At 34.8% G+C, this 22,036-nt stretch overlaps 1 protein-coding gene across 1 annotated transcript in view; it reads right to left on the reverse strand.

Moving 5' to 3' along the window:
* Positions 1-22,036, reverse strand: part of LOC108392971 (serine/threonine-protein kinase TAO1-like) — a 121,319-nt gene that overhangs the window by 10,226 nt on the left and 89,057 nt on the right. The window contains 6 exon segments of the mRNA XM_073234831.1: positions 1,570-1,773; positions 4,272-4,400; positions 12,513-12,737; positions 16,435-16,638; positions 18,499-18,615; positions 21,097-21,178. Of these exon segments, the coding sequence (XP_073090932.1) occupies positions 1,570-1,773; positions 4,272-4,400; positions 12,513-12,737; positions 16,435-16,638; positions 18,499-18,615; positions 21,097-21,178 (961 nt within the window).

Below are 22,036 nucleotides of genomic sequence, written 5' to 3' on the forward strand. Positions count from 1 at the left end.
AAGACTCTAGGGCTAGACTGCCTGCTTTCTAAATCCTGGCTCTGCTACCAACTAGCAGTGACTCCTTGGGTTAATTACTTAAACTCTCTGTGCTTCAATTTCATCACTTCTCAAATGGAGACCATAACATAGCTGTTACATAAATTTAACGTGAGGCTGAAATGAATTCATAAGTGGAAAGCTCTCAGAATACCTACCTCATGATCAATAAATGTTACAACAATTTTTTCAGTTTAAAAAGATCAAATATGCAACACACACAGATACACTCACACACACACTCTTTTTCTCTGTAGAAGGAAGTCAGACTTGGCCCTTTTGCCTCTGCTGCCCCTTCTCCAGCGGCCAACATTTGGTGCATGTTTCCCAACCTTCCCCAAGCTATCGTGACATAACTATTGCACAAAAACATACAGTTTGAAAATTGAATAAAAATATATATTATAGGCATATAATATGCTTTCTTTACCTAAAAATATAATGGACAAATATACAGATCAGATCAGTACATACAGATCTTTGTTTTTTAGTTTTATAGTAAGCTTCTGCTTTGTGATGCTGTAGTTGTTTCATTTTTTGCTTTGTGACAAATTTTCAATAAACATCTACACATGATACACCATATAATTATGTTATTATTTCTTTAGGATAGAATTTGAGGAGTGCATTTTATGGATAGAAGATACATGCAAATTAAATTGTAAAAGCTGCTGAATTATGCTCCAAAATGGCAGTATCAATTTCTATTCTTCCCGACATGGCCCACTTTCCCATGCCACTACTAGGACTTACCAATTTTTTAGACTGATCTTATCGATTGATTCAATTGTTTTAATTTGAATTTCTTTAATTATTAGTGAATTTGAATAATTAACTTATATTTGAAGTTTATTTTAAGCCACTCTTGGAAATAAATTGATCTTTGCTCATAGGTATACCTGATAATGAGAACCGTTGTTTTCATTGGCATAAGTTTCTACATATACCCAATGAATAATTTCATGATTATAAAAATATGTTAAATGGTAGTATATACCTTCATGGCACCCATTTTGGATGAAAAGGCACAAATCATCCAATTAATTTTCTCACATTTAAAAATTAATACTTCTTTCACTATGGATTTAATATTTATTAAGTATTTACTTAATACATATTTATTGAATACCTATTATGGGCCAGCCACTAGGTATAAGGTCTGGATATATCTATCCACTGGATATAAAAGCCTTGAACAGAACCTGGGACTTCATATAATTTCCATTCTACTTGGGGAGAGAGATATCCCCATAAAAAGTGTGCATGTGTGTGTGTGTGTGTGTGTGTGTGAGAGAGAGAGAGGGAGAGAGAGAGAGAGAGAGGAGTGCAAGAATATTTAGAGAAGGGAGAAGGATTTGGTGATCAGAATTGAGGACATATGAAGTGAGGGAGAAGGTGAATCGTGTGGGTTGGGTTTCCAGGGAAGAAGGACTTAGGCAAAGGGAAGCAGAAGTGCTCTAAGGCCTTGAGGGTGGGATGTGACTGACAGATTTTTCAGGAAGATTCTGATTTCACACCATTTAAACATACCTCCATGACAAGGTCCTGTTCCAAGTTACAGCACCCAAGTAATATCTTTCTTTGGAAGCGACGACACTGCAGCCCGAGGTACTGTCTCTGATGTTGAAGAAGATCAGTCTGTTCCTCTGCTTGCAAGTGCTGGATGTTCTCTATCTGCTTTGAAAGCCATTCCTGTTTTTCTTTCCTTGGGGTGCTCTGGCTTTCATTCACCGCCTGGCAAGATAAAACACAACTGAGTTCAAAATACATAAAAATTAACTACATGAATACATTATTTGGTAGCTGGTAATCTTCAGTAAAAGTACTTAATTTGTGCCCTCTCTCAAGGGCAGGCAGGGCGATGGCCTTAAGGAAGTAGGTAGTATTTTTCCGTTTCTTGAGTTATCCATGAAGTAGGACAAGAAAACATACACTAGAAAACATGCATACTTTTCAGCTTTGCGCAGCTATATTTATGATGGCTCATAGCTTTGAAAGTGCACAATGATTGGTGAATGAAGTAAAACATCTTTCTTTAAATCCCTCCCAAAAAGGGGAAGAAGGAAGTCCTTTTAAGTAAAAATCATACACGAATTAAAATCAAGGTTAAAATATAGTTATGTCTCACTTCTTGATTTTCAACAATAGAAATGCTAAGTTTTTGGCAAAGTTAAAGATGGCTTCAGTATAAAAGACTTTGGAAATTAAATGGAAAATCAAGAAAACTATAGGAAAATAGAGACCTTTTAGAATGGATTTAATATTCAGCACTATAACCACTGCACAAGGCAAGACCAACCAATGTTTTTCTACAGCATTTTAAATATCATCTCACAAACTACCTAAAAAAATTCATTTATACTGGACAACATGAGAATATTGACAATACGTTCAATGATACAAACCCGAGGATGCTAATTAATACTAGTATATTTCAACCTAAAATGCATCAACCTTGTAGGTCTAAGATGACTTTTCAGAGACTATTAACCTTACGGTTCTTCATCTGTTATTCAAGAAAGAAACCAATTATTCATTACTTTTATTAATAAGATATTCAAACACATAAAAATAAAAAGCACATAAGCTTGCAGTTCTCAACTTACAGATGTCAATGATAAGACAGGGATAATACAGGCATATACACAAAGACTCACTTTGCTATGTTTTTCAAAATCTTTTGCCAAGGAAACTCCCCACCCACCAAGACGCTAGTATGTCCCTTCCTCTATACCAATAATAATTCTAATTCTAAATGAATACACACACACACACACACACACACAAATACACAAAACTACCTTCTAAAAGAAAATGAGCTTATTAGTTAGACTATGAATTATATGCTCGAAGGATTATCTAAACCAACACATTCATTCATAAAACTAAAACCTCATTTCACTAAGAAACAACTATAGAACTGCATTTTGTTGGGTATTTATTTACAGTTGGGAATCCTACTTACCATCTTTTCAAATTCCATGTTCTAGTATTGAGTTTAGCTTTTAGATTACAGTAATGGGAATACATAGCAGGTTATACTCTTTCGAGTCAGAAAAATCTTATCAATGAACCTCACTTGGCAGGGTATATATAGCAAGGCTTTGTGCCACCAATAGGTCCTTAATAAGACTTAAATATCTAATTATAGGTCAAATTCCTACACACACAAAAGCACTGTACCAAAGATATTATGGTTATGTTACCAAGATTAATTTATCTGTGTGCTAATAATTTATTACATGGGCTAAAAATTTCAGCCCATCAGTTTGTAAGAGGGGGTGTAACTGGAGAAGTCTTGGTGGGTGGGGAATTTCCTTGGCAAGAGATTTTGAAAAACATAGCCAAATGATTCTTTGTGTGTACACCTGTATTATCTCTGTCTTCTCACTGACATCTTTAAGTTGAGAACTACAAGTTTATGTGATTTCTTATATTTATGTGTTTGAGTATCTTATCAATGAAACTAATAAAGAATTGGTTTCTTTCTTGAATAACAGGTGAAGAACCATAAGGTCAATATTCTCTGAAAAATCATCTTAGACCTAAAAAAGATGGCTGATTTATATTCTCTGCAATATAATACATACACAATAGCTGACACATATCATTTTTGTGTCCTGACCACTATCCTGAATAATAATCCCCTTTCAGAAATTGCCTTGGAACAACCATGGCTTTCCTCAAAGTTAGAGTACATTTGTGATAAAAAGAAGTTCAAGAAAGCAGCACATAAAGGGCAAACACACATGAAATCATGTAACCTAAAGACATAATTAGCATGCTTTCCTATTAAAGAAAATGGGATGAGCAGAAATGCCTCTTATCCTTATTCTGTGTTAAAATCAGAATAAGAACAAATTATTGTAATCTGAGTCCAAAGAAAGAAGGTATGATTTACTTTTAAAGGAAGAAATGTATGGCTCTTTTTCACAGCTAAGTATTTTTATTTCTAGTGACTCAGTTACTCAGTAAGTGCTTAGGAAAGCTATTATAAATAATAGCTTCATAAAATAACTTAAATGTTCAAGAGATCACTCTTTTTAGATCCCACTCAACTGAGGATATCAGCCATTGAAAATAGGTTATAATCAATGTCCTCACTTAAACTGATATATAGTTAGTGGCCACAAACAAAAGAAAAATTTATGCTAATGGTTCTGTGAGTAGATCAATATTGAATATAATCAGTAAGCAGGTAAGTGGCTTGAAAAGTTTTATAAAGTAAATACCTTCTTAAGCTGTTCCTTTTGAAGTTTATATTCTCTCTTCTGGGACTTCAAAAAGCTATTCAGTTCTTTCTTCTGTTGGGCCTGAAGATGTTGCTTAAATTTTTTCTCCTCATTGGACATCACTTTAGCCTATAGGAAATTTTTTAAATGGATCAAATTAGCTAAGCAGTTTAATACACATTCGCAAGGATACTTCCTCCCACCTAAGAATATAAAATCAGTATAATCATTATCAAAACAAGAATATCCAATAAATTATTAAGTATTACTCAGCATCCTTATTATTTGAATTTTAGAGAACCAATAAAATGGAACTCATCTTTAAAATGCTGTTCTTTTACAGGGTCAGTGTTTTCACGCTTTTTCCCCCATACTGGAGTATGCTGCCCAACGGCCCCCACCAAATAAAACAAAACAAATGTAATTAAGTTATGACCTTTTATCTAGCTTGACTTGTATATTAAATAATGTAATACATTCATCTTCAAATTAATCCCTGACTTCTAATTTGTATTTTAAGTAATAATAAAAATGTTAAATATTAAATCCCTGTATAATATTATTTTATTTCTGACGATACATGCAATAGTTGACCCATAAACAATGTGGGGATTAGGGGTGTTGACTCCCAACATAGTAAAAAATTCCTCATATAACTTTTCACTCCCCAAAAACTTAACTACTAATATCATGCTGCTGACTGGAAGCCTTACTAACAACAGGAACAGATATTCACACATATTCTGTATGTTGCATAAATTATAAACTGTATTCTTACAATAAAGAAAGCTAGAAAAAATAAAATGATCTTTCAAACTGTCTCTCAAAACATTTTCCTAGATCTTTATTGAAAAGCAGTATGTGTATAAATGAGCCTGTGCAGTTCAAACCTATGTTATTCAAGGGTGAACTATACATATTCATTGCAGAACATTTAGGAAATATAGAAAAACACAAAGAACAAAAATCTTATATGATTTTACCAACCAGAGATAACCAATATTAACATTTTGGTGCATATCCTTCCTAATTTTTTCTAGGCATATATATAGATATAAATATATAAAATAAATCTAAAATCATATTGCACATCATGTTTCACGAATTGCTTTCCTAAACATGTTAGTATCTACCACTTTACAAATTATTCAAGAAAGTACAACACCAAACACAATTCTAAATAATTTTACATTCTCTTATGAAATTATTTCAAAATCAAATATTTACACCAGAAATTATTTTGCTAAATTCTCTATTACTGTGAGAGAATGATTCTCCTTTTTTTGCAGGGAAGGGTGAACAGGGTAGCTGTAAATGCCTCAGGGTGGACTAGCCAGACATATTTGAAGATATAGTGGAAATTGATTGAGAAGTTTACATTTTACTTGACAACTGTGATGATCAAAATAAATTGAAACAAATGGGAAACCAAGGAAATTAGAAGACAAGTTTTCACATAACTCCTTAAAAAAATGCACCTTATCATACAGTCGAATGATACTTATTTGCAGTAAACAAATGGGCTAAATCTGAATCTGAAACCCTCTTAATCCCTCTTACTTTAACATTCTCTGTATATTATAGTACTCTTCAATTCTTCTGATATAAAAATGCTACTATCAATTTAAGGTTTCCAAAAAGTACACAGAGAATGATGAATGATTTCTGAAACCGAAATTAAATACTAACTGATTTATCAAACTCCTCAGATAACCAAAGTGTCCAAGGCCTATAACAGAATACTTAGTGACTTTTTTTAGTAAGTTATCACTGATATACACTCTTATGAAGGTTTCACATGAAAACCAATGTGGTTACTACATTCACCCATATCGAGTCCCCCCTCAATACCCCATTGCAGTCACTGTCCATCAGTGTTGTAAGATGCCACAGTCACTACATGTCTTTTCTGTGCTACACTGTCTTCCCCATGATCCCCCCACACCATGTGTGCTAATCATAATAGCCTCAATCCCCTTCTCCCTCCCTCCCCAACCACCCTCTTCACACCCCTCTCCTTTGGTAACTGCTAGTTGCTTCTTGGAGTTTGTGAGTCTGCCGCTGTTCTGTTCCTTCAGTTTTGCTTCATTGTTATACTCCACAAATCAGGGATATCATTTGGTATTTGTCTTTCTCTCCCTGACTTATTTCACTGAGCATAATACCCTCTAGCTCCATCCAAGTTGTTGCAAATGGTAGGATTTGTTTTCTTTGTATGGCTGAATAATATTCCATTGTGTATATGTACCACTTCTTCCTTATCCATCTATCTACTAGTGGACACTCAGGTTGGTTCCATATCATGGCTATTGTAAATAGTGCTACAATAAACATGGGGGTGCATATGTCTTTTTGAATCCGACAGCTTGTTTTCTCTGGGTAAATGCCTAGGAGAGGAATTCCCAGGCTAAATGGAATTTCTATTTTCAGTTTTTGGAGGAACCTCCATATTGCTATCCACAATGCTTCAACTAGTTTACATTCCCACCAGCAGTGTAGGAGAAATCTCCTTTCTCCACATCCTAGTCACCATAATTGCTCATAGTTTTTTCTGTTGGCCATACTAACTGGTGTGAGGTGATATCTCATTGTGCTTTTAAAATTAGTGATGTGGAGCATCTTTTCAAATGCCTGTTGGCCATCTGAATTTCTTCTTTGGAGAAGTGTCTGTTCATATCCTGTGCCCATTTTTTAATCAGGTTATTTGCTTTTTGGGTGTTAAGGCATGTAAGCTCTTTACATATTTTGGATGTTAATCACTTGTCAGATATGTCATTTACAAATAATTCTCCCATACTGTAGGATGCCTTTTTGTTCTGCTGATGGTGTCCTTTGCTATACAGAAGCTTAATGTAGTCCCATTTGTTCATTTTTGCTTTTGTTTCCCTTGCCCAAGGAGATGTGTTCAGGAAAAAGTTGCTTATGTTTTGTTCAAGAGATTTTTGCATATGTTGTCTTCTAAGAGTATTATGGTTTCATGACTTACATTCAGGTCTTTGATCCATTTTGAGTTTACTTTCATGTATGGGGTAAGACAATAATCCAGTTTCATTCTCTTGCATGTAGCTGTCCAGTTTTGCCAACACCAGTTGTTGAAGACGCTGTTGTTTCCCCACTGTATGTCCATGGCTCCTTTATCATATATTTATTGACCATATGTGCTTGGGTTTTGATCTAGGATACCTAGTGTGTTCCACTGGTGTATGGGTCTGTTCTTGTGCCAGTACCAAATTGTCTTTGCAGTAGAGCTTGAAGTCAGGGAGCACAATCCCCCACCTGCTTTATTCTTCCTTCTTATGATTGCTTTGGCTATTTGCGATCTTCCGTGGTACCATATGAATTTTAGAACTATGTGATCTAGTTCATTGAAGAATGCTGTTGGCATTTTGATAGGGATTGCATTGAATTGGTAGATTGCTTCAGGCAGGATGGCCATTTTGACAGTATTAATTCTTCCTTTCCTTGAACAAGGGATGTTATTTCCATTTATTGGTATCTTCTTTCTCTAGACTGTCTTATAGTTTTCAGGGTATAGGTCTTTCATTTCCTTCATTCGTTTTATCCCTAGGTACTTTATTCTTATTGATGCAATTGTGAATGGAATTGTTTTCCTGCTTTCTCTTTCTGCTAGTTAATCATTAGTGTATAGGAATGCAACAGATTTCTCTGTATTAGTTTTATATCCTCCCACTTGCTGAATTCAGTTATTAGTTCTAGTAGTGTAGGGGTGGGTTCTTCAGGGTTTTTTATGTATAATATCATATCATCTCAAACAGTGACAGTTTAACTTCTTCTTTTCCAATCTGGATAACTTTTATTTCTTTGTGTTGTCTGATTGCCATGGCTAGGACCTCCAGTACTATATTGAATAAAAGTGGGGAGAGTGGGCATCCTTGTCTTGTTTCTGATCTTAGAGGAAAAGCTTTCAGCTTCCCACTGTTAAGTATGATGTTGGCTGTGGGTTTGTCATATATGGCCTTTATTATGTTGAGTTACTTGCCCTCTATACTCATTTTGTTGAGATTTTTTACCATGAATGGATGCTGAATGTTGTTGAATGCTTTTTCAGCTTCTATGGAGATGATCATGTGGTTTTTGTCTTTGTTTTTGTCAATGTGGTAGATGACGCTGATGGATGTTCGAATGTTGTACCATCCTTGCATCCATGGAATAAATCATATTTGATCATGATAGACGATCTGTTTGGTATATTTTTTTATTTTATTTTGTTGAGTATTTTTGCACCTAGTTCACAGGTGTATTGGTCTCTAATTTTCTTTTTTTGTGGGGTATTTGCCTAGTTTTGGTATTAGAGTGATGCTGGCTTCATCGAATGAGGGTGGAAGTATTCCCTCCTCTTCTACTCTTTGGAAAACTTTAAGGAGGATGGGTATTAGGTCTTCACTAAATGTTTGATAAAATTCAGCAGTGAAGCCATCTGGTGCACGAGTTTTATTCTTAGGTAGTTTTTGATTACCAATTCAGTTTTGCTGCAGGTAATTGGTCTGTTCAGATTTTTTGTTCCTTTCTGGGTCAGCCATGGAAGGTTGTACTTTCCTTGAATGTTGTCCATTTCTTCTAGGTTATCCGTTTGTTAGCATACAATTTTTCATAATATTCTCTAATTCTTTGTATTTCTGTGGTGTCTGTAGTGATTTTTCCTTTTCATTTCTGATTCTCTTTATGTTTACTCTCTATTCTTTCTTGATAAGTCTGGCTAGGGGTTTATCTATTTTGCTTATTTTCTCAAAAAATCAGCTGCTTTCATTGATTCTATTGTTTTAATCTTGTCAATTTATTTAAGCATGCTCTAATCTTTATTATGTCCCTCCTTCTACTGACTTGGGTCTCATTTGTTCTTCTTTGTCTAGGTTTGTTAATTGTGAGTTGAGACTGTTCATATGGGATTTTTCTTCTTTCCTGAGGTAGGTCCGTATTTTAACAAACTTCCCTCTTAGCACGGCCTTTGCTGCATCCCACAGATTTTGTGGTGTTGAATTAGTGTTGTCATTTGCCTCCATATATTGCTTGATCTATTTTTATTTGGTCATTGATTCATTTAGGATCATGATTATTTAGGAGCATGTTGTTAAGCCTCCATGTGTTTGTGGGCTTTTTCACTTTCTTTGAGTAATTTATTTCTAGGTCCATAACTTTGTGTTCTGAGAAGCTGGTTGGTACAATTTCAATATTTTTGAATTTACTGAGGCTCTTTTTTGTGGCCTAGTATGAGATTTATTCTGGAAAATGTTCCATGCGCACCTGAGAAGAATGTGTATCCTGTAGCTTTTTGGTGGAGCATTCTGTAGATATCTGTTAGGTCCATCTGTTCTAAAGCGTTGTTCAGTGCCTCTGTCATGTTACTTACTTTCTGTTTGGTTGTTTGTCCTGTGGATTGAGTGGTGTGTTGAAGTCTCCTAAAATGAATGCATTGCATTCTATTTCCCCTTTTAATTCTGTTAGTATTTGTTTCACACATGTAGGTACTCCTGTGTTGGGTACATAGATATTTATAATGGTTATATATCCTCTTGTTGGACTGACCCCTTTATCATTTTGTATTGTTGTTCTTTGTCTCTTGTGACTTTCTGTGTTTTGAAGTCTATTTTGTCTGACACAAGTACTGCAACTCCTGCTTTTTTCTCCCTATTAGATGCATGAAATATCATTTCCCATCCCTTTACTTTCAGTCTGTGTATGTCTTTGGGTTTGAAGTGTGTCTCTTGTAGGCAGCATATAGACAGTTTTTCTTCTGTTATCCATTCAGTGACTCTATATCTTTTGTTTGGTGCATTCAGATCATTTACATTTATAGTGATTATCGATAGTTATGTACTTATTGCCTTTGCAGGCTTTAGATTTGTGGTTACCAAAGGTTCAAGGGTAACTTCCTTACTATCTAAGAGTCTAACTAAACTCACTTACTATGCTATTACAAACACAATCCAAAGGGTTTTTTTTCTCCTCTTTTTTCTTCCTCCTCCATTCTTTATATATTAGGTATCATATTCTGTACTCTTTGTCTACCCTTAACCTACTTTGGGGTAGTTGATTTGATTCTGCATTTGCATAGTAATTAATTGTTCTCCTTTCTTTACTGTGCTTTCATGACCTCTGGTGACAGCTATTTAGCCTTAGGAACACTTCCACCTATAGCAGTCCCTCCAAAATACACTGTAGAGACAGTTTGTGGGAGGTAAATTCTCTCAGCTTTTGCTTTTCTGGAAATTGTTTAATCCCTCCTTCAACTTTAAATGATAATCTTTCCAGGTAGAGTATTCTGGCTTCTGCTTCACTGCATTAAATATATCATGCCACTCCTTTCTGGCCTGTAAGGTTTCAGCTGCAAAGTCTGATGATACCCTGATTGTTTTCCTTTGTATATGATCCTTTTACTCTCTGTGCCTTCTTTTAATACTCTGTCCTTATCCTTGATCTTTGCCATTTTAATTATTATATGTTTTGGTGTTGTCTTCCTTCGGTCCCCTGTGTTGGGAGATCTGTGCACCTCCATGGCCTGAGAGACTATCTCCTTCCCCATACTGGGGATGTTTTCAGCAATTACCTCCTCAAAGACACTTTCCCCTTTTCTCTATCTCTTTCTGGTACCCCTATAGTAAAAATATTGCTCTGTTTAGATTGGTCACACAGTTCTCTCAATATTCTTTCATTCCTAAAGATCCTTTTTTCTGTGCCTCAGCTTCTTTGTATTCCTCTTCTCTACTTTCTTTTTCATTTATTGTCTCCCCTATCATATCTAATCTGCTTTTAAATCCCCCCATTATATTCCATAATGAATGGATCTCTGTCTTGAATTCATTTCTGAGTTCTTGAATATTTTTCTGTACCTCTATGAGCATGCTTATGACTTCTTTTTAAAACGTCTTTCAGAAAGGTTGATGAGTTCATTTTCACTTGATTCTTTTTCTGGTGTTTTTGGGATCTGGGGATGAACCTGAGAAGAATGTGTATCCTGCGGCTTTTTGGTGGAGCATTCTGTAGATATCAGTTAAGTCCATCTGTTCTAAAGCTTTTGATCCCTTTGATGTTTCATATCTGTATGTGGCACCCTCTATTACCCAGAAGGTCTACTCTCTGGAGCTGTTTAGCCCATGGAGGGAAGTCAGGGGTCACAGGGGAGCGGAGCTGGTCACTGGGGGTTGGGAAGAGCTGTTTCCTGCTTCCTGGCTACTGTGCCTCTCTCCACAGCCAGACCAGTGGGCCGAACACACAGGTGTAACCCTGTATGCTTTGCATTTGTAGCTGCTGTAGGCAGGGCTTCCCTCTGGCTGGACTGACACCAGGGCAGGGGCAGCTGGTTTGCAAGCCAGTGCCAGCTGTCTGGAAGGTGCAGCAGGATGTGTATCATGGTGGAAGGCCTCGGAGCTGGGTAGCCAGCCTGGGGGATGTAGTACCTGAAGTTTCTGAAAAGTTCCAAATTTTCTAGGCAGAGTGTACATGGACAATTTTGTCTACCTGTCCTTTTTCCTGAGCAGCTAGCCCTGTGCAGTCCTTGGCCCTTTAGTAGTCCTCTCACTGTTAGGAAGTCTCTCATACTGCCTGCCTTTCTTTTGTCTCAGAGCAGCCAGATGTGGATCCCCATTTTCCACAAGCAGCTGGAATCTCAGTCTCTCCAAGTGTTCCTCCTGTCTTAGCTTTCCAACCCCACTAATCACCAGAGCACCATGCAATGTGGGTTTGTGCTCCCACAGCACAGTAGATCTCCAGGGTTGGGTGTTCAGCAGTCCCAGGCCTCCACCCATCCCCACTCCATTTCTCTTCCTTCTGCCAGTGAGCTGGGGTAGGGGAAGAGTGTGGGTCCCTCCGGATCATGGCTTTCGTATGTTACCCTTTTAGAGGTTTGGTTTTTTTTCAGGTGTAAGCAGTCTGGGGCAGCCTTTTTTCCTGCTGATCTTTTAGGGTTAGTTGTATTAACTATATTTTTGTATTATATGTGGTTTTGGGAGGAGGCCTCTTCTCACCTGTCACATCATCATCTTTAATCTGATCTACCTGATTTAACCACTGTTGCATGATACAACTATCAAGTTATCAATCCCATATCTACTGGTTCCCAGACTCAACACTGGAAATTTTACCTATTATATAAATATTTCTCTCTTTCCCTAACTGATTTGCTTGGTTCTGGGGAACAGATACCCTAATACCAAAATGCCATCTTGGTTAATTTTGAAATAGTCACAAGTTAGAATAAATACATTAGTAATACTGATCAGCTACCTCTTTTTCAATAGCAGCCTGATGTTTCTCGGTAAGTTTCTCCATTTCTGCCGCAAAGTTGTTACACTGAGTTTCAAAATCTTTTTCTATTCTGAAACGATGCTCAGCCATCTCAGCCTTTAGCTTATCTTCCAGAGTCACCAGCTTTTTTTGATGTTGCCACTTCATTTCGATGTATGAAAACATTTGTTCTCTAGGCTCATGTTCTTGCATTTGCCTTGTAACCTACAGCAATGGAGCGGAAAGAGTGAAATAAAGCAAAACCTTTTTCTTTCAAAACCATACTAGAACAGTCCACTATCAACTAAGCAGGTAATTCATGTAGGAGAATCCAGTCAACAGCTTCTAATAAAATTTCATCTTTAGAAGCAGAAAAACTAGCTGGTTCTAAAATTTAAATGGGAATGTAAAGGACCTAGAATAGCCAAAATTTTGAGGGGGAATAAAAACTTGGAAGATGTAAACTTCAGTAATCAAAACATTGGTATTGTTATAAGGACAGACTGAATAGAGCAAAGGTACATAGTAAAATCTGGAAACCAACCCACATATATTCAGTCAATTGATTTGCTACCAAAAAGTCAAGTTAATTCAAAGAGGAAAGGAAAGTGTTTTTAACAAACCCTGCTGCAACAACTGGTTCTCTGTATTCAAAGTAAATAAATGTTTAATCATTCTATACACAGAAACTGATTTGAAGAGAATATTGTCATGACCTTGGGGTCAGCAAATATTTCTTGGAAAGGACACAAAAAACACTGATTATAATGAAAAAAATGTACCAACTGCATTCTCAAACAGAGACAAAATACATAATGTAAGATTAATCATGTAAAGTGAACAACTGAGTAGCATTTTGTATATTCATGATGTTCCGCAACCACTGCGCCTACTATAAAGAAAACAATGTACAAACTGGATTCTTAGAGGCAAAATTCACACAATGTATGATTAATCATTGAACGTGAGGAATTCAGTAGCATTTAGTATATTCACGATGTTCTGCAATGACTGCCCATATTTAGTTACAAAGCATATTTAGCACATCAGAAGAAAACAGAAAACCTTGTATGTTTTAAGCACTTGCTCCCCATTCTCCCCTTCTCGTCACCACCAATCTATTTTCTGTCTACGGATTTATCTATTTTAGATGTTTCATATACTATGTGACCTGTTGTATCTGGCTTCTTTCACCTAGCATGTTTCTAAGGTTCATCCATATTGTATAGCATGTATCAGTACTACATTCCTTTTTATAGCTGATTAATATTCCACTGTATGCACATACCCTAATTTGTTCATCCATTTATTTGTTGCTGGACCTCTGGGTTATTTCCACCTTTTGGCTATTGTGAATACTGCTGTTATGAACATTTGCGTATATGCATTTGCTTAAGTACCTGCTTTCAGTTGTTGGGTATATATCTAGGAGTAGAATTTCTGGGTCATGGGGAAATGCTATGTTTAACTTTTTGAGAAATCGTCAAGTGTTTTCCACAGCAGCTCACATTTTACATTCCTACCAGCAATACAGAGCAGGAGTTCCAATTTCTCCATGTGCTTCCTAATTGTTATTTTCCATCTTTGTTTTTGTTTTTCTCTTTTAATAGCTAGCCATCTAACAAAACAGCAGCAGACTCACAGAGTCCAAGAAGGGACTAGCAGTCACCAAAGGAAATGGGTGGGAAGGGTGGGTGGGGAGGGAGGGAGAAGAGGATTAAGGGGCATTATGATTAACACACATAGTGTAGAAGGGGGAGACGGGAAGGCAGTAATAGCACAGAGAGACAAGCAGTGACTCTATAGCATCTTACTACACTGATGGACAGTGACTTCAATGGGGTGTTAGCAGGGGACTCGATAATATGGATGAATGTAGTAACCAATGTTGCTCATGTGAAACCTTCATAAGATTGTGTGTCAATGATACCTTAACAAAAAAACAAAATAGCCATCCTAGTGGCTGTAAGGTGGTACCTCACTGTGGTTTTGATTTGTGTTTCCCTAATGACTAATTATATTGAGCATCTTTTCATGTGCTTGTTGGCCATTTGTATATATTCTTTGGATAAATGTCTATTCAGGTCTTTAACACATTTTTAAAAATTGAGGTACAGTTGATATATTAATTCTAATAGTCTTTTGGTAGAGTTTTTTGGGCTTTCTGTGTGTAGTATCAGGTCATCTCCCAACAGTGACAGTTTGTTTCACTTCTTCCTTACCAGTGTGGAGGCCTTTCATTTCTTTTTCTTGCCTGATTAATGTAGCTAGGACTTCTACCATTCTATTGAATAAAAGTGGTGTGAGTAGGCATCCTTGTCTTATTCCTGATTTTAGAGGAAGCTTTTTTATGGCCTTTACTCATTTTTAATGGGTTGTTTAAAACTAAAAAGTTTTAATTTATTAAAGATGGAGAAAAAATATTTGCAAGACATATCTGAGATATAATACTTGTACCCAGAGTATATAAAAAAACTCCTACTAATCAGTATTAAAAGATGAACACCTGAATAAGAAAACAGACAAAAGGCTTAAAAAAAATACTTCACCAAAGAGATACACGAATGGACAATAAACACATGAAAAGGTGATTCTGGTGCCATCTTCAGTCACAGGGAATTGCAAAAACAACTACCATGAGATTCCATTTCATTCCCACCAGAACGGCTAAAATAAAAAAGACTGACAAACCAAATGCTGGAGAATATGTGAACCAACTGCAACTCTTATACATTGTTAATGGGGATGTGAAACAGTACAACCATTTTGGAAAGCTGTTTGGCAGTTTCTTATGAAGTCCAACATACAAATGCCCTATGACTCAGCAAAATACCCTATGTATTTGTCATAGAAACTAATATATCATGTTCACATAAAGACATGTACAATGTTTATAGTATCTTAGTATGCTGATGGACAGTGACTGTAATGGGGTATGTGGTGGGGATTTGATAATAGGGGGAGTCTAGTAACCATAACGTTGCTCATGTAATTGTACATTAATGATACCAAAATAAAAAAATAAAAGTATTTATTTCATTTTCCACTTGCCCCTTAGCAACCTCTAATCTACTTTCTATGAATTTGACTATTTTAGAAATTTCATATAAGTGGAATTCTAATAGTATTTGCCCTTTTGTGTCTGGCTTATATCACTTAGCATGTTTTCAAGGTTCACTCACATTGTAGCATACATTAGAATGCCATTTCTTTTCACAGCTGAATAATATTCCATTATATGTATATATTTTGGTTTGTTTATCCATTCATGTGTTGATGAACACTTGGATTGGTTCCATCTTTTAGCTATTGTGCCCAGTAACTTTTTGGTAATATTGAAAGCAGTGAAGTTAAAAAGGAAGCATTTCCATCAATTGCAAAAAGGAGTTACCTGACCTTCAAATGTTTTCAAGAAAATTTAAAATCTTACACATGAAAGTGTAGCAAACATCCATATTTCCTAAACCAAGGTGTAATTTTCTACAGTTACACTGTTTTACTTAAAAAATGTAAACATTATGGAAAATGCAAAAATCACTTTTGATTATCACCCACCTTAACCCTTTCTCCACCTCCCAAAGGCAACCATTATCATTAATATCATGTTGTATAGTTACTATTTTTAAATACTTTCATTTTCATCTATGTAATTTCAGATAATACATTATATGGCATTTCTTTCTCTCTTTCTTTGAAGATTTAAAAAATATTCTTTTTGCATTCCAAAACATGTTCCCTAAATGCAGACATTAAACTGGGAATTTAAAAGCCTTTTGCCAATTTAAAATAAGTTGCCTAAATTATGTTCCAAACTTCTGAAACATCAAAGGAAAAAAAAAAAAACCCAAACTCTTAGACTAACCAGACTAAGAAAATTAGTTACCAAATTTGAAATTTTTTTCACTGAAATCCAAATACTCACGGGTTTTAAACGGATGACAGAACTACTAGGCATGACTGTGCGGTGCCCCTCCATCATGTCCAGCGCTCTCTCATCACCAGAGGCGTCTGGAAAACTGCTGACACTAGTGTTTTGCCTACTGGCCCCTCTGGACATGCTGGGAACAGACTGATGACTCTCAACACTATTCACTGTCCATTTCCACCCAACACAGTAATCTAGATCCTGAGGGAAAAGAGCATTAGATTCAAATATCTTTATCTCCTAAATTCTTAATTATTAGCACCTAGCACACTGCTTGGCACACACAGTCTTTAGAAAGTCGGTGGTTTATTTTGAGAAATTCCTTGTATTTGCCAAGACCAGGAAGTTTATCAATTGTTAGTTGACAGATTAAAAAAGTGACCAAAAAGTAAATACCACAAAGCCCAACCATGTGAAAAAGTTAATCAATTCTGAGTTATTTCCAAAGTGTAGTCTTTTCTCTAAAATTTTTGACATTAGTTTGAAATCCATTTCTAGTACACATCTCATGGGGTATACACAGAGACGCTGCTCATTTCTCAATGATTCTGATTCCAATGGTGAAAACAAACCCCAACCTTTTTTTTAATCCTATAAACATCACTTTTACTTATTTTTTATTGAAGCCTTTTATATTTCTTTTCTTCTCAGAATATAGTCTTCAGCCTAAACTTTTTCCACTAAGTAATTTAATATTAATTCCTATCTATTTATGTGTAAAATTAAAAATTGTATATTTAATCATAATTAGAAGACTATTCCGAACAAATCTGGCAAGCTTTGGTATCTGGGCCCCAATATTATAGTCTTACCATACCAAAATTATTTAAGATAAGTAGAATAATAAATACAGACCCAAGGTATATAGATGGTCTTTTCTTACATTCACAGCCTAAAAAAGTTGCTGTTATTCTAATGTTTAATGACATTAGAATTTTATTAATTTCACTTTACTGAAGTAATTTGTATACCTAAAATAGCCCCAATTTTCTAGTGACTACTGTTAGAACTAAAAGGCAATATCAAAAACACCAAAACTGTATGTAAGAGAGTCTTTTATCTTATAATTTATTAATCATGTAGTGCTTTTAAAAAGAAAAGTAACTACTACTCCTGTTTTCAGAATGCAGGGATCTTTCTCAGTAGAAAGCAATAAAGAAGAATCAAAGCTTTGGCATTGTGACATGAGCAAAGAAGAAAACAGAAAATACTTAGACTAAAAAAGATAGCTCCACAAATAATAAGCTTTATATTTTCCTTGTGAGGAACTTCTGTAACATTTCTCCAGCAAACTTGGAAACATGGCAAAATGGGAAGAACTTGGTCTCAAGAGTCATATATGAATCCGAACACATATGCTTCTACAGTAATAAGTTAGTTAACCACTCTGAGCCTTACTTTACTCACCTATAAAATGAGTATTTAAGAACCATGTAGAGGAATGAATCCCTGTATACAACTGAAAAGAATCAAGTGTTCTTAGTAACAGAATAAGAATGCTTGGTAATTTTTTCCCCTCAGGATAAATTTAGTTAAGTCACATGTTTATTTTATTTACTTATTTATTTTTAAAGAAGCAAGAAATTTCCAATTTAATAAACACTTATCAAACATTATATAAAAGGCACTGGGGGAAAGGTTTATACAATAACCAAGATAAGGAGAATGGTTGGTAATTCTAATGACTTCTGTGTGAGCACCGTCAACTTCCAAAGCCTGTAATTTCAAATACTTCCAAAAGCATGTCCCATGCCATCAGACAATCAGCAAAAAAGTGCCCCATAGCCCAGAATTTTGAGATTTTATTTAATCTAGATTAAATAAAAGTTGAACAGGTTTCTTTAATAGACTTCACAGAGCTTTACTATGCTAATGTGCACTACCAAGAGGATGGTCTAAAGAATGCAAAACCTTTTTCCCCATCTGGGTGGAACCTTAGAGAATCACTGATAAGGCACAATCTGGAATCCACTGATATAAAAGCTTCTTGGCAAGAAAAGTTGCATAAGAAAAGAAGTCAATAAAGAGACCCCAATACTTGAGCTATTTCTAAGTTATTACCTCTTCTTCCTGTGATTCTACTGCTGGTCTGTTATGTGCCTCCTGGGAAAGGACCTTTGTTCTTTGAATTAGATCTATTAACACTGTTTCAGGGCACTCCCGAAGAACAAACATGTGCTGGTTAAGAGTAGAAGGCAAAAGTCAGGTTGAGAACTATATATTTTTTCATTCAGAACAAATGAATCCCTTCTTAGACCCTAGAGTTACTATCCTAAATAATGATAGATAATGCATGTAATCTATAGCTACCTAGTTCTGCTATGCTTTTTACTTCTTATATTTATATTTAATTTTCATGTATACACTCTATGCCTACATAACATCCCCCGTACATTTTACGAAAGCTTTGAACATGACACCTTTGTTGGCCAACTGAAAATGCAGAACTGAAATGATCAGAGTCTAAGTAAACATTAAGAATTAAGTCCAATTACAGCCCTAAGTAAACGCTCACAAATTCTTAGTACTGATTTCATAGAGGAGACACATTCAGTTCTGAATTACATTAGATTTCAACAGGAATGTATTTAGTGATGGTGAATTACATAACATACCACTTGGGTATTACGGGTTCCTTTATGTTGCTTAAATGACACTTCATAAAACACTAGCAGTTGATTAAAAGACATATGTATTAGTGATTTTTACCATTAATACTTAATAAAGCTTAACATTAATAAATACTGAAAAGTAGAAAGAACAATTCTACCATAAGATTATCATGGTTACTTTTGGTATTTTTTGGATATTTATTTCTTTTCAGAAATTTTCTGTGTATAGATTTTGTTTTGTAGTTAGCACGGATTGCAGAAAGACGCCTTGTGCACTGGAGTTCATGAGATGATCTTAAATTCTTTTAAGACTTTTACCTCCTTTACTAGCTAAGCTTATTTCTTCTCTGAAGAGTTGTAACTATATATTATTCTCTTTTCATTGCTGCATTATGCTATTTCAACTCATAAACATAAAGCCTACAGACTATTTCATCAAATGTTCATGCCAAAATTACATAACCGTTATTCTAATTCTGGATAATTATTCTCAATTTTGCATTCTGAGATAAATAGCTTCATACAGTAAGTCACTTTTCTCCATTTTAGTTTTTTTCCTTATGACAGACTGCAACAGAAATGTGATCAGGCCATACTTCCTATCACTTCCAAATAGGTCAATATACAAAATGGACCAGGTAAATGAATATATATGCAGGTTTGGGATCTGATCACCCAAGGCCAAGTATCCGCTTCTTTTGCCTTCATTACGCAAATGTAAGAAGCCATTCACATTCTTCCTTTTCCTGAGCCTTAGCTTGGAATGTACCACTATTTATGATATTCGGTCTTTTTTTTATCCGAGAATAATATATCTTATAATTTTAAGTTATTTAACAGTTTTCTACAAATGGATCCTGCTTATTTTTCACTAACATAATTCACAGCTCTACTCAACCTTTTGTTGCTACTGTGAACACCTATTTTTTGGGCTTTCGTTTGAGACTCTAAGTGTGCTTATGGCCTAGAATTCCCTAAGTGTTACTGAAACTTTATACTGCTCTTCTACATACTGTAGTTGCAAATAACCCTACTGAATATGTACATGATCCTTTCAATATCCTTGCATCTTGAACTGCGTGTTGGTGAGAATAAACTGAACTTCTTTAAAATTCTAAAACATTGATGCAGAAATTCTTATTTTCTAGTGAAAAATCCACAAAATTCCTTAGGGTCACAAAGAGATAGAGTCAACTGCTACTCACTAATGCCTTATCTAGATGTTTTAAAAACTATATTAAATCAAATAATACTATTATTGCTATTAATAAGATATCAACCTCAAAATAAAATAAATATATCTTGTAATTCTGTTATTTAACAGTTTTCTACAAATGCATCCCACTTATTTTTCACTAACATAACTCATAGCTATACTAAACCTTTTGTTGCTATTGTGAATACCTATTTTTGAGAATAGAAAGCATATACTAATAATTTATTTAAATTAGGTAACCAAACCTACTGAAAAATGAATAGAATTCACATAACTTTTAAAATATTTTCACTGCTAAGTTAGAAAAACATATTTCTCAAAAGGAAACAAAAATGTGATATCCATTTTTAGCAGTTCTTTTGAAATCTCTTTTCTCCCACAGTATTTATGTAAATGTATTACACATCATTTCTCTTACTTTCATATTATTTTATATATGACAGATGGATATATCAAGTATGGTACATACAAAAATTAAATCCAAAGTTAAACTATGCTTTGCCAATTCTGAAATGCCATGGTTCCACATGAATTAAAATTTATAGTTGTAACTCATGAATATATGCTTGCACATATAAAAATTAAGCCATTTAATACTACTAAATTGAATATTTAACTATATATTCTATTCAGGCATGGTTAAAGCAGTTAATTTTGAAAAACAAATGAAAAAACTTAGCAACTATCAAAGTTTCCAAGAAAGAACAGTATTATGAAATTAGCATTTTAGCAAAAACCGGTACAGTACTTAATACTGATTCGGAATCAAAGAAGAATAAAACACATTCTTTAAAACAATTTCTTGGGTGTACAAAACAGAGTATAACTGACCTTTAAAAGTTTCTGTGATGTAGGGTGATCTAGAGGGATTTTCTGGAGGCAAGAATCTACAAAGTGTCGAAAATGATAAGACCTATTGTAAAGGAAAGTATCAAGTGAACATATTGCTATTTCCTTTAAAAACATATCCACATATCAAGGCATGTGCCTATGGGTGGGAGGGAGAATAGAAATGATTAAAAAAAAGCAGACAAAATACACTATATATTTCATCATATAAGTCTATAAAAAGTTATGCAAAGTAACTAATGAATCTTTACCATTTCCCAAAGATAAATTTGCAGACATTATTTTAAAATCCCGCTCTCACATACTTAAGTATCACAGCTCATTCTACATTGAGGTGAATTAGGGAAGTCAATCATTTTCCTTTTCACATTCAAATCTAAGATAATAATATTCTTCTTATTTTTTTTTCTTTTCTCTAGCCACATCTCTTTCTTGCTTGACCCTCGGATCATCTTCCATATAGCATGTTTCAGAACATCACGCTATTTGTTTTGGAAGGAACATTTTTTATACCTAAGTATTTAGCATCCTTGAGCAAACAGATAAAAGTTCCAGAAAACAGTAAGATTTTTTAAAATTAGAAGTCTGTAACATACTATTATACAGTGTTAATGATGAGAGTTCAGTAAGGCAGTAGGTAAAAAATATTGCATCAATATTTGTCATCAATAGTCAAATAAGATTTTCAATTCTTTTATACAAGAATGTTTGTCATCAATATTCAAATGATTTAATTCTTTTATACAAGAATTCTTTTTTGAATCCCCAAAGTATCAACCAGTGTAAAGACAGCCTGTGTTTAGTGTATCTATTATTTAGAAGTACCATAATAAACTCTTTGCGAAGATTTCTTCAAAACGTCTCTACAGAAGGAGCAAAGACCTGTGAACTTGCCTTAATTCCATAACGCTAAAAAATAAAT

Source organism: Manis javanica, chromosome 4 (assembly GCF_040802235.1).
Source record: "Manis javanica isolate MJ-LG chromosome 4, MJ_LKY, whole genome shotgun sequence".
NCBI classification, from domain to species: Eukaryota; Metazoa; Chordata; class Mammalia; order Pholidota; family Manidae; genus Manis; species Manis javanica.